Source organism: Gymnoscopelus braueri (assembly GCF_963280865.1).
Source record: "Gymnoscopelus braueri genome assembly, chromosome: 13".
Classification (NCBI taxonomy): Eukaryota; Metazoa; Chordata; class Actinopteri; order Myctophiformes; family Myctophidae; genus Gymnoscopelus; species Gymnoscopelus braueri.
The window spans coordinates 30,927,140-30,940,985 of record NC_137615.1 but is presented as its reverse complement, the minus strand read 5'-3'; the positions used below and the strand labels follow the sequence as shown (position 1 = coordinate 30,940,985).

The 13,846-nt window shown below is 40.4% G+C and overlaps 1 protein-coding gene across 2 annotated transcripts; it reads left to right on the top strand.

The window, feature by feature from the left end:
* Nucleotides 1–544: 544 nt before the first annotated feature.
* nubp1 (nucleotide binding protein 1 (MinD homolog, E. coli)) lies at nucleotides 545–13,639 on the top strand. 2 transcript variants are annotated; one of them, XR_013934305.1, is made up of 11 exons: nucleotides 545–605; nucleotides 2,411–2,515; nucleotides 4,274–4,407; nucleotides 7,828–7,896; nucleotides 8,402–8,434; nucleotides 8,681–8,771; nucleotides 8,968–9,122; nucleotides 10,078–10,188; nucleotides 10,569–10,755; nucleotides 12,354–12,836; nucleotides 13,033–13,639. XR_013934305.1 is itself a non-coding variant. In XM_080447087.1 (10 exons), the coding sequence occupies exons 1-10, from the start codon at nucleotides 575–577 to the stop codon at nucleotides 12,404–12,406; spliced, it is 969 nt and encodes a 322-aa protein (XP_080303213.1). In that variant the 5' UTR covers nucleotides 545–574; the 3' UTR covers nucleotides 12,407–13,639. The 2 variants fall into 2 exon arrangements, 1 of the variants encoding a protein (XP_080303213.1); XM_080447087.1 differs by having other exon boundaries at nucleotides 12,354–13,639.
* Nucleotides 13,640–13,846: the final 207 nt, after the last annotated feature.

The following is a 13,846-nucleotide window of genomic DNA, read 5'->3' as shown; positions in this document are numbered from 1 at the left end:
AAAAGTATTGGTATCAAAACATACTTAAAGTACAAAAGTAAAAGTACTCATTATGCAGAATGTCCCATTTCACAAGTTTTCAAATGTATAAAATCATCAAAATGTATAAAATCATTTAAAAATAGCAGATCTACAAGCGCACAATGCATTGTGAATGTGAGCTGTAGATCGGCTCATTTCAAATGGCCGAAATGTAGGGCTGAAGTGGTTAATGTATGTTTTTGTAATAATAATCAAAATCTACAAAGTAACTAGTTACTAAAGTTTTCAAATAATTGTAGTGGAGTAAAAGTAGCCTACAATATTTGCCTCTGAGATGTATAAAGTACTGAAAATTGGGAACACTCCAGTAAAAAATACCTCAAAATTGTACTTAAGTACAGTGCTTAAGTAAATTTACTTAGTTACTTTACACCACTGGCATCAAGCATACAGTATGTGAACTTAATAGCATGTATGTATCTTTTAATAGACGTATCTAAGGTATGGCAATATTGCCTCATCCTTGTGCGTATGCGGAACCTTCAGAGGGGGAAGCATTTGACAGGCGCACCATATACAAACACAGCAAAACATGGAGGAGTTTCCGACTGACGCTCCAGAGCGTGAGTTTTAAAGCTTATTTCATTCTAAATGGCATTTCTGAGGCAAATAATCCGTCATGATATGATTCTTTAATAAGTGTTGCAGTTGACGTTTCTGAATGTTAAGTTTGTATGTAAGTGGTTGAGCTTATCGGGTCAGTCCATGTTGTCCACTGCTGACCACTATCTGATCCAGGTCCACCTGACCCCCGGTATGTCTAAAGAGTCATAATAACCTACTATTAAAGCGTCAGAATGTTTTTTTTAGACAATAAAGAGTACAGAAGTACCGAATAGACCAAAGCACCTCGAATGAAAGCCTCAAATGAGAGAATGTCGCAGTCTCGCAGAATAATAATAAAGCCTGACTCTGTACATAACGGGTAACGTTACACAAGGCTTAGGCAGTCTGATTTTTATAACTGTGACATCTTGTTTGACATTATTTTCTTGGTTGTCAAGATATTTTGGGGGAAGTCAGTTAATACATTCCTTATGTGAAGGGTTATGTTATAAATGTCTCACCTGGAGCCAGTGTAATACAGTAGCTATACATGGATTACGATTAAATAATCAATATTGTAATGTAAAGTTCCAAGTTCAACCCTCCAACCATACACAACCTTTCAATCTATGCTTGAAGACATGTTGATTTTGCAATAATGAACTTTAATAAGTCATTATTGGGGAGAAGCATCATAATGAAACAGAATATGTTGAGGAACTGCTAGGTGTTCAATGTTTTAATTGAAATCATTGAGACTCAATCAAGCAGGAAATGGGTAAAAAATATGTCTTGTGAATATTACTACTACTACTACTATGTGAGGTCACGAGACTCGTCCTTTCCTTGGTGTTTCGCCTTGATTGCGCTTAAACCCTAACATTTAACTTCTCTAAAACTATGCCTAAACCTAACCCTAACCTTAACCTAGCCGCAAGCAACTCTTAGATCCTATTGTATTTTTAATATCTGGAATCTAGAGTTGGCAGCTCGTATATCCAAACAGAAAAGTCAGATCTGATTGTATTAAACAACGTTAAACTCACCAACATTGCAGCTGTACGGAAAGCTTGAAGTATCCTCTTCTATCTGCAAAGTTTTTGTTTCATAAAAATCCACTATAGATGTGTTATGACGAGCTACTTCCTGTCAATAAATACCGTGCAGGTGATTATTTGTGTTGGAGTTTGAAAGCACTCGTTTTCAATGACGCAACGTCCTGCTTTGTCCTGCATTTAATTATGTGCAATTTCGCTAACATCGCTTGATACAATCAGAGAGGACTTTTCTGTTTGGATGTATGGGCTGTCAAGGGTTGGTATTGCAACTCTAGATTCCAGATATTAAAAATAGGACCGAAGAGTTGCTTGCGGTTAACCCTAACCTTACAAACACTATGCCTAACCCTAACCCTAAACCTAACCTCACAGAAATAATGCCTAAACCTAACCTCAAAACGCCCTGGGCGAAACACCTGGGAAAGACATCCTCCCGTGAGGTCACAGTTTTTAATCAGGTGTTTTTCATTTTACTATATATACCATGTCTAATTATAGCTTCCTTTATTTTGTTCCACTTTTTACTTGACATTGTCTTGACTATATTCAACTACAACTGGTGTTATGAAAGTAAATGTATCAGTGTTTCTATAGTATTTCAATATTATGAATTATATGAAATTAATTGGTACATAATGATGCAACCCTAGACTGGAGGTTCACTTTGTGAACCCAGTTCCTGAACATATGTTCAGCCTGATTCATACTATGGTTGACGGGTGTCTCATGATGGAGCATAAATTAGGCTTTATTGTCACCTGCAGACTGTCCTGGGACCCAGAGTGAGCAGGCAGGGAAGAGCTCATCATGTGAGGGCTGTCCAAACCAAAAGATATGTGCCTCTGGAGAAGCCAAGGCACCTGACCCTGGTAAGACTGATGAGACGCAGCATGGTGGAGGTGCTGCCTTTGGGGTCCTTTATAGTTTTGTATTGCAAATCAGGCGATAAATGATGTATAGCTGTAGTCTTGTTGAGTGTTGTTGGTTTATTTCTATTTTAGTTTTTGTATGCGGTATGTCTCTTTTCCCTTGTTCCCTCTCTGTCTTTGTCTGTCTGAGTCTCTTCTCCTTGTCTTTATTATTAAGACTCTTCTTTCTTCCGAACTCCCCACTCCACCAGTCTGTTCTCTTGCTCACCTCAGGCTCGGTCTGCCTTTAATCTCTCTGGGCCCGATTTACTAAGCTGTTTACGCCCATATTTTGAACGTGAAGGAATTTACGCAACTTCCCACGTTAGCGGTCTGATTCATCATTCTTTTATTGGCCGCTCTTTCTCACTTCTGCTCGGAGGCTCACTTACGTGGGACCAAAGCTTGCATATGTCATTAGAATGCCTTATTCTTCATCCAAAATCAATTGCAATAGTACCAAACCTCAAATAAAATATTTACTGTATGTGCCCAACATTTGTCAACACATGTAAAAAAAGAAAGAAAAAATGTGTCAACATTCTATTGCTTGTATGCATATTATAGACTTGAAGCAAATTCAACAGGTTGTTTTTTCTTTTCAGTATATGCATTTAGAGCCGAATTATTAGGTCCCAGGTTCGGCATGTTTGCCGTTTTTACAAGTTTGGCCACAGTTCTGTGTATTGGGCTTTCATGCCAACTCCAAAGTTACGCTATTAATTTATAATATTTACCACATCACATGAAGGCAGTCTTACCATCTTGATAAGGATACAGTATGGATGAAATCTACTGTGTCCATTACTCCATTTCCAATTCCAATGTAGGACATTGGAGGATATGTTTGTCCAAAGGACAGTTTCCCCTCTGTAATCAATAAAGCTCTGATTAAAAATGATTGCGGATTCCAGATTTCCAGCATCATCTTTTTACCTGGGCAGAGGTGAGAGTGTGCAATTGTTCAGTAGGAAAGGGCTTATACAATATCCATTCCAAGTTTTATTAGCCTTTGAGGTTAAACTGTAAACAAACTTATTATTCTCTTCATTACACGTGAGAGTCGGCTATTTACTTTATAAACGTTTAATCGTGTGAGGGACTCGCTTGCGCAGTGCGTCGCACCGCGTTGTCAGCTTGTAGATCTGTCCATTTTGAAGAGTGGTGACGTATTTCGCCAGTTTCCCGGTTGCCTTTTATGGTCTTAAATAGGGCGTGGAGCAATGCAAATGATTGTCCACGGGAACACGCCTCTGACTGTCAGACAAAAATGAGGAAGACCGGCGATACACACATATGAAATATGAGATTTTACACACCGGTTGGTGAATCGTACGGCCCCTTTAGTCACTTTATTTAGGCACTATTTACGAACAGCTTAGTGAATCAGGCCTGTCTCTCTGTCTGTCTGTCTGTCTGTCTGTCTGTCTGTCTGTCTGTCTGTCTGTCTGTCTGTCTGTCTGTCTGTCTGTCTGTCTGTCTGTCTGTCTGTCTGTCTGTCTGTCTGTCTGTCTGTCTGTCTGTCTGTCTGTCTCTCTGTCTCTCTGTCTCTCTCTCTCTCTCTCTCTCTCTCTCTCTCTCTTTGTGTTATCATTTTAGCCTAAATGTCTGACTGTACCTTGTGCTGTTTACATTTCTGACTAATAAAGTATTTTAAAAAAGTATTTAATCTCATCCTGATATTAATCCCTCTCCACACCTCTCTGTTTACGTCCCCAGCCATAGCAGAGATAGCAGAGAAGATGCTGACAGTCAAGCATAAGATCCTGGTGTTATCAGGGAAAGGTGGCGTGGGCAAGAGTACCTTCAGCGCTCAGTTGGCTCATGCACTGTCCAGCGACAGCACTAAGGAGGTAATTATACAGGCTTCCAGTAGGGGGCACCATTCATATTTTAATATTCAGCTGCACCACAGTTATTAATAATTTGAACCACATACCAACCCGAATGAAACAAGGGAAGTACATACATACACACACACACACACACACGTGCGGGCAGGCAAGAACGCACGGCACGCACACACACACACGCACACTTGTACGCACGCTGGGACTGTACACCTCCGGTGTCAACCATCACGCAGCAGTAAGCTATTCATTACCAGTGAATTTAACCTCCCCTTTCATTGACAACTTGTCCCTGAAGGAGTGTGAATGTTGATGGATGCGATGCACGGCGCTCCCGACACAAAATAAACAGTGGATGAAGCAGTCATATAAGGCTCATTATAATACAAGAAGCAATAACATTTGAAACAGTTGAGCAGGTTCTGTCTTTTGAATGCAAACCTCTGGGTTTTGATGTAAATGTACGTGTTAAATGCAGATCTCCCTCCCATAGAAAGAACTGGTTGTGTCCATGTTCTGACCCCACCAGTGCACACACACACACACACACACACACACACACACACACACACACACACACACACACACACACACACACACACACACACACACACACACAAACACAAACACAAACACAAACTGTTAGTTAGGGAATTTTAGCAAGATGTTTGGACCATCTGTGAAATTATTTACTACCAATAGCTTTCTTCACCAATGTGTTCTTATAGGTGTCTAGAATCACCTCTCAATTAATTCAAACCCAAATCCTTGTGGAAAATCCTGGAGAGCCAATCAAAATTAAGGAGCCCAGAGGGCTTGGGTGAAAAATATGAAAAAAAAAAAAAGTCTAAAATTAACTTGTTAGGTGTCTAACTAGAGGTTTTCAGGGGTGCTGAATCCATTCCAAACATTATTTTTTAGTGAAAATGTCTCCCTGGCCATCTAATATTGGTATTATTGGTCATTGTTAAGCTGTAATGTAATGCACAGTTGAGTTGATTCTATTCTGAAAAATAAAATAACAAAATATTGCTAAACACTTGATAAGAGTGTACTGTACACCTATGTGCACATGCTCAGTGGGATACACTGTCAACATGTGGGAAAGGAGCGGGAGTGTTGCATCCTGACAAATATTTCTGGACGATTTTAAGGTATGGTAGTTTATCTACATTTTGGCATTTATTTTCCTCTGCTGGCAAAACTTTTGATTACTGTGAATTTAGAATATCATTTTTTTCTAGCCTATTGCTTACATTGAACAACCATTAGTTAAACAATCATGACACTTGTCTTTTAGTAGGCAACAACATGGAAGAGGATTCTGTAGCTTGTGGCTTAAGGTGCTTCATCTGTGGTGGTCCTGAGACTGAGATTCAAAAGCTCTCAAAAGTCACCCAAAAAGGCTATGCACAGATTTTGTCTTATTCTGAGAGTGTGGATGATGCAGCATTAATCAGAAGTCTACATGAGGACTGGAAAAACGGAGATGACCCCAAACTAAGATACCATTTGGACTGCAAAACCGAGCTATACAGTCGTGCAAGAAGTATATCCACTGGAAATCGTACGTTTTTTTCATTGTGATGAAAGTTGCCGCTTGCAGATTTCAATCCTATTCTATGTTGTGAGTGACATCATAATTTAATAAAAACTTTAAACATAATCTATTCTTTAGAGCAAGATGAGCAAGACCAACGGCCAGACAGGAAGAAGACGCAGGGCATTGTCTGGGTCAAGTAATGTTGGTATGTAGGTATCAATGTTGACACATTGAAAAGAAACCCTGGTAAGTCTTTTGTATGTAAGATTCAAATGAATTTTGATAATTGTTTTTCTTGCTCCTCATTGTAGGCCTCCACTCAAAGTCAAATAATTTAATCATGCACATACTGTATGTGCCTACCTTTTATCCAGACAGAGCTCGGCAGTTGTATCGTGTGACTTTGAGTGGAGGCCTACAATGCAAGAAAAACAATTATCAAAATTCAGAAGACTTACCAGGGTTTCTTTTCAATGTGCCAACATTGATACCTTCATTGCAAAGAATGCAAGTATTATGGTAGATCAAGTGTGCCGGGGTTTTGGATGTGGAGCTGCTAGCAGTTGAACTACTTGACCCAGACAATGCCCTGCGTCTTTTCTTCCTGTCTGGCCGTTGGTCTTGCTCATCTTGCTCTAAAGAATAGATTATGTTTAAAGTTTTTATTAAATTATGATGTCAGTAGGTCGGGAGGTGGCTTATTGTTTTTTATTATTTTATTTTTCAGAATAGAATCAATTCAACAACACCCCAATCCCCTACCGTTGATTATACACTGTGCATTACATTACAGCTTAACAATAACCAATATTACCAATATTAGATGGCCAGGGAGACATTTTTACTCAAAAATAATGGTTGGAATGGATTCAGAACCCCTGAAAACCTCTAGTTAGACACCTAACAAGTCCATTTTAGACTTTCTTTTTTTCTTCATATTTTTCACCCAAGCCCTCTGGGCTCCTTAACTTTGATTGGCTCTCCAGGATTTTCCACAAGGATTTGGGTTTGAATTAATTGAATTGGTGATTCTAGACACCTATAAGAACACATTGGTGAAGAAAGCTATTGGTAGTAATTTTTTTCACAGATGGTCCAAACATCTTGCTAAAATTCCCTAACTATGTAACTGGCTGTGGTTAACCACTTAAACCGTACATGCTTGTACTTCAATAGCGAAAATAGCCGAACTACACGCTTACAACACGTTGCAACGCAATGCGTTGTAGATGTGCTATCTTCACAAAATGTTCAAGGAATGTTCATCCATTTTGTAAAATGCTCATCCATTTTTGACAATCGTTTGCCTATTTAGACATGCCCAGAAAAGGGATGCTAGGGTTCAAGTGGTTAATAAAGATGCCTCTGCCATCCTAAATAAATTTCCTGTCTGGGGTATTATTGGCTGCAGGGCTTAAAAAAGAGATCACCCTCCCCCTATTTTCTCTCTTCATTCTCTCCCGTCTTCCTCCCTACTCTGAAATACCTACAGTAAACGAGCAGAGTGTAATCTTTAAAAACAAGACAGAATCCACCCATGAAGCTGTGTTTACCCTTGGGGGGAGTGTGAATGTGGTCACTGAGGAGAAAGTGGGCCATTTCCTTCACAGTAGTTTACTGCTGAGGGAATGGGAACTCACTGACCTAGGTCCACACACACACACACACACACACACACACACACACACACACACACACACACACACACACACACACACACACACACACACACACACACAGTCACAACCACATACAAGTCATTTATTGCTGTGACGGTTAATGGTTTTCCCCTAGCATTCTTAATGGGCTTCAATGAAAGTGAAAGAAAAAGGCATGAGTGTCTCACTATGGTTGTGACTTTGTCATTCTGCTTCCCCCAGGTGGCGCTTTTGGATGTGGATATATGTGGTCCATCTATTCCTAGAATCATGGGTCTGGAGGGAGAACAGGTAGGTCAGGTGGTCTTCAGTCAAACCATAAACATAAACACATCCCCTCTCTGTGTGAATGGGAGTATATCCCCAAAAACTTGTGAGCTTTCAGAGTGACATGACATACCTGGCATACTGCAGGCTTTCTGTAGTCCTTGTTGGTTTTCTTACAGAACATCCATAATTCATTCCTGCCCCTCCAACATGGTCAGTCCTGTGTTTTTTTGCAGGGTAGTAGGAGCAAGTCTCCAGCTTGGCCAAACGGACACAATCCCCTGCTTTCCACCCATGAACACGAACAGTGTTCATGGGTGGAAAGCAGACAGTATATTGTGTTCTTTGTTGCTGCACTAGCAACTCTTAAAGGTTGGTCGGGGCTGCTGTTCAGCATGTAGTGGAACAGTAGGGATTAACTTAGCTGTGACAGGGACCGTGAAGTGTAGTTCAGTGTTCAAGAGAAATTGGCAGAGTGACTAAATGAGCATTGGGTGAATTTTATAGACTGTACTGTGTTTGTCCTCAGGTCCATCAGAGCGGCTCAGGGTGGTCTCCTGTGGTGAGTCACACATTTCACTCTTAAGTAAAGCACAAAACTGCATTTAGGCGTTAATGATTTGTTTCCCAGTGGTAATATCAAGATGATGATTACTGTGTGTGTGTGTGTGTGTGTGTGTGTGTGTGTGTGTGTGTGTGTGTGTGTGTGTGTGTGTGTGTGCGTGTGCGTGTGTGTGTGTGTGTGTGTGTGTGTGTGTGTGTGTGTGTGTGTGTGTGTGTGTGTGTGTGTGTGTGTGTTTTTTTCCAGTATGTGGAGGACAACCTGGCAGTCATGTCTATTGGTTTCCTACTCAGCAGTCCTGATGACGCTGTTATCTGGAGAGGACCCAAAAAGAATGGTGTGTGTGAGAGAGACGGAGAGAAAATGAGAGGGCTGTTGCATATATGTGCATCACGTGTGAGCATATGTGTGTTTATTTGTGAGAAATGGCTATATGGGATTGTGCTCAGCATTATGTTCAGCCATGCATATGGCATGGACACTTCATAGCAGTTTGACCACTTATCCATGCTGTCACCTGTGTCCCCAATCAGGGATGATCAAGCAATTCCTGAGGGATGTTGATTGGGGGGAGCTGGATTACCTCATCATAGACACGCCCCCTGGCACATCTGACGAGCACCTGTCAATCGTCCAGTATCTCAGCGCTGCCACGATCGATGGAGCTGTGATTATCACCACACCTCAGGTAACTGGCCCAGCTGTCCAGGCGCATACCACATACGCTGGTAATCCAGCTTGACAGCGTGTCGCGGGTTCGACTCCCGATCCCGACGACCTTTGCTGTGTGTCACCCCCCCATCTCTCTCCTATTTCCTGTCAGCCTACTTTCCTATCAATAAAGGCAGAAAAAGCCCCCAAAAAATATCTGGACCAAAAGACCATTACAATCAACTATCTTGGATGTTCCATAATGGAGACATCATCAGGTTGGTTCCTCACTACAGTTTTAACCCTGCTCACATGCTAGAATTCACTGTAGATTAGAGCATCAGTTGAACATGTTAATATTACATGAGATGATGGTTCACTTCACTATTAGAGGTGTTTAGTTCATTCAAATGCACAGTAAATAAACGGCAACATCACTTTTAATTTATTTTGTGAATACATTAATATTGGCTCTGGTTACAGTGGGTCATCATTAGACTCACTATCAATGACTATTGATAGTCACTTCCTTAGGAATCAGGAATCACTTCCTTATATTGTCGGAAACACACACACACACTCTTAATGAAGAGGAAGGACAATTTAATTTCTTCAATGTGTGTACAAAATCATTCACAGATAAGGAAATGAAAGTCTCCAGCTATAAACAATACATAGAAATGATTCTGTAACTAATATTCGGAAAAACAACAGAATGAGACTAAAGGGGAGAAAGAGAGCTTTCATAGTAATGTGACAGTCAGCTCTCTCCCTCTGTCTCTCTTACTCTGACTTTCTCTCCCATTCCTGCTCTCTATGTCTGTCTGAGACTTTTCCCCCCTTGTTCCCTCTCTGTCTGTCTGAGTCTCTTCTCACCATCTTTCTAATTACGAGTTACGACTCTTGTTTCTTGTTTCTTCCAAACTCCCCACCCCATCTGCCCTTTGCTCACACTCTGTCTTGTCTTCTCTCTCTCTCTCGTCTCTCTCTAGGAGGTATCGTTGCAGGACGTACGAAAGGAGATCAGCTTTTGTAAGAAGGTCAAGCTGCCCATCATCGGAGTGGTGGAGAACATGAGTGGCTTTGTCTGTCCCAAATGCAAGGTACAGAAACGCTCACCGACTGCTGCATCCACTTCATCTGTTTTCACGGGTGTGGTGATTGTGGCAGTTCAATTAGTCTTGTATAACAATACACACACACACACACACACACACACACACACACACACACACACACACACACACACACACATATATGCCCCAAATGACTACCACCACCCATATACAAACAACATATGCACACACACAAGACAAAACAAAAAATTAAGTGATCATACTGTGTGTGTGTGTGTGTGTGTGTGTGTGTGTGTGTGTGTGTGTGTGTGTGTGTGCTTAAGTAATAACGTATGCAATAACACTAGACAATTGTCAATGATAATTATATTTGACAGGTTAAAATCTCATTCCCTCTCCCTCTGTAGAACACGTCACAGATCTTCCCTCCCACCAGTGGTGGCGCTGAGCGGATGTGCAAGGATTTGAACCTCCCATTGTTGGGCAAAGTGCCGCTTGACCCCCGGATAGGACGCAGCTGTGATGAGGGGAAGTCATTGTTTAGTGAAGCACCCGACTCACCTGCTGCCAAGGCATACCTCAGCATTGTACAGAGTGAGTCTGGATAAAGGAGGAGAGAAATGCATAACATACTCTGTCTGACGGACGTACTGTATATGTATACTGTATATGCATATACTGTGTGTGTGTGTGTGTGTATACTGTACTTGTGTGTGCTTCCGACGACATAAGGAAGTGATTGTTGATTGTGATGGCTACGCAATACTAGTAATGTTAAAACTCTGATTGCGTAGTTTTACGTCACCTAACTACTAACGTTAGCTACGTCGCAGCAGGTGAACATTGTTATTAGTTAGTGCTGTAACTGGGGCACGCTGTTCAGATATGTTTTTCCATTCCGCCGGCCATTACCAAACCACATAGTAGACGACAGACAGTGCCTTTGTTGCTTCCCATGGTGAGTTTTTGATGACTTGGGAGTTTTAGATGTCTCTGATTCCTGATCGAAGTGAATTAAAGAAGTGAATGTTAATAAAAGGGAAGTGTGCCTACAGTACGTAGTAGAGGAAACATGATTTCTTATTAAAGAAATCATGTCTAGGAAATGTTAGTCATGATGAGCTGACTTGGAGCATCAGCAATTTCACATCCCAAAACAAAGTTATTGTTTTTTAAACTGTTTTGAAAAATATTACTTTCAGTTTTGAGAGATGGGCACAAACTGTACATTTTGTATTTAAGTATCAATACAGCTTGTGTGATATGTACTCAAACTAATAACGAAACAAAAGTGAGTGTATGACATGTTTGAAGAGTAAACATGCAAGGATATTTACTTGCTGTAAATAAAGTTAGCCTATAGAATGGTTTGTAAAAAGTAACAAAGTAGTAGTAGAATAAAAACATAGAACAAAAACAATGTAGTTGTACATACAGTAGCAGATAAACATAAAGATACAATTATCCTTATGGTTCATCCATCTAAAAGCATTCATAGATAATCCAGAAATAACTTTGTTTAAAGTGGGAATGTTCATTAACATTTTGCTAAACTAAAAAAATCTAACTATCCCTTTATCTACCTATTGTAATAAGCCTATGAGGACTTGTTTTTGGAGCTACATTCTGTCATTTAGGATGAAAATGTCTTTCACACACTGATAGAGACAGCCAAAATTAACAATACATGCACACATTTATCTCTCACACACACATGCACAGACTTTAAACGACCATACCGGCGTCAGTAGATATCATTGCCTATTCACTGCTTCAGCCATATATCATACATAAAGGTCCAGTACAGTAGACTATTTTCCATTTTGTCCTGTCATAACAATACTGAACACCTGTACCTGATTGATTGTTTGGTTAATAAGTCATGAACGTTTACAATTTTCTTGTAAATCAATCTTTTCACTAGACTATTTCCCGCTAGACTATTCAAATCAATCTGTGCGTTAAAAAGCATGAAAATGCAACATTAACGTTGACAAGAACTAACCATGCAATTATATTTGGAGTGCTTGATTACCAATCTCGAGCAAGTTTCCAGTGGATTCCTCGGAAATCAAACAAACCACAGTGTGCTTTGGAAAGTGGTTGGCAATAATGTCAAGTATAATTTGAGTCAAAGTAAAAAGCTATTCCATCATTATAACCTTCTCCTCTTTCCCTCTCCCTTACTCTAGGTATCCAGAACTATTGCTCCAACTTCGTGGCAAAGGAGCAGAATCCCGGTTGAAGCTGTTGTGATGGTGGCCATGTTGGATGGGGACGTGGGGACCGACCGCATGATGAAGAGGCTGACAGATAATCATCGTACACTATAACATCACAGCATCGCAAAATCACAGGAACATGAATAGCAGCAACATATCCCTAGTAGTCCAAACTTTCTTTAAAATACTTTATTTTGGCCTTTGGTTTGCTTACTTGCTTAATTTAGACAAACAGTAGAGAGACAGGAAGCCGAGGGCAAGAGGCGGAAACATGCAACACAGGTCTCCAGCTGGATTTGAACCTGGGACGATGCAATTATGTTGCAGTGTCAACACACTGTCCATCCAGCCACTGTAGAGCCCCTTGGTGGCATCATTCCAATGCAGTGTTTGTTCTCTGGACCCAAATTGGTCTTCTCCAGTGCAGTTTCTGAAACAATGTAGTCCATGTGTGTTGTTTTCAGTCTTGTCACCCTAGCATGGAGTCGTCACAATACAGCAGTTGAGAAACGCTGTTCTTTTAGTGTGTGTTAACATACAGAAGGTTGGGTATCTTTTCTGACCAGTGTATGCAGGTGAGAGCTGTGAAATGCCTTATCAAGTTCATCTGTCATTATCATTTTAATCCTGAAGGGGCAATTGAAGACAGACAATTGAAACATGAGGTCTATAGTGCCCTTTGTACTACTGATGAATGATAAATAATATTGTTATGTTAATGTTAATTGCTGCAAATTTTGTCTTAAATTTATTTTTGCAGAGGGGAGGGGAATGCCAGTGAGATTTCTATCTGTGTAACGTGTCTACCGCATGGGAAACAACTCAGTCAAAGGGGAATCCACCCCTTGGCCAATGGACATATTATAGGCGTCTGGTCTTTAACTAATTCGCTGCCAGAATAAATCAATCAATCAATCATCCACTGCCAGCGATTTTTCTTACCTTTTCAAGTAGTCACAGAATATTTATCTCTAGTATGATCGATCCCCTGATGGTTGCTAATCACGGAGAGTTTCCCTGTGCTTCAGCAAAAAAAAGAAAATGTCATCGCGACCTTGGCAGTCTGGGCCTTTGGAAAAGAATCGTCAAAGTCGTCCTATGGCAGTGAATGAGTTAAGCAGACTACTCCGATACATCTGGAAGTGTAAAGGTTGGATTTAACACAGCAAAGGACAATTCTGACGTCAAGATACCTACATACAGTACCTGCTTCACTTCACATTGGTTTAGCTATAATATATTTGCTAATTAATAATAAAAAATAAATAAAGCAATTTGTGTGTGTGTGTGTGTGTGAGCTGTGGTTTCTCTAGGGTAATTGGAAAACACAAGTGAAACTTGTGAAACCATCTGCATCCTCCTTTCATTTACCATATGTGCCTACTGTTGCCATGATGTGACACAGACGACATTCAAAGTAAAAACAAAAAAACTGGTTTCAGATAAACCTACAATTACAAGTA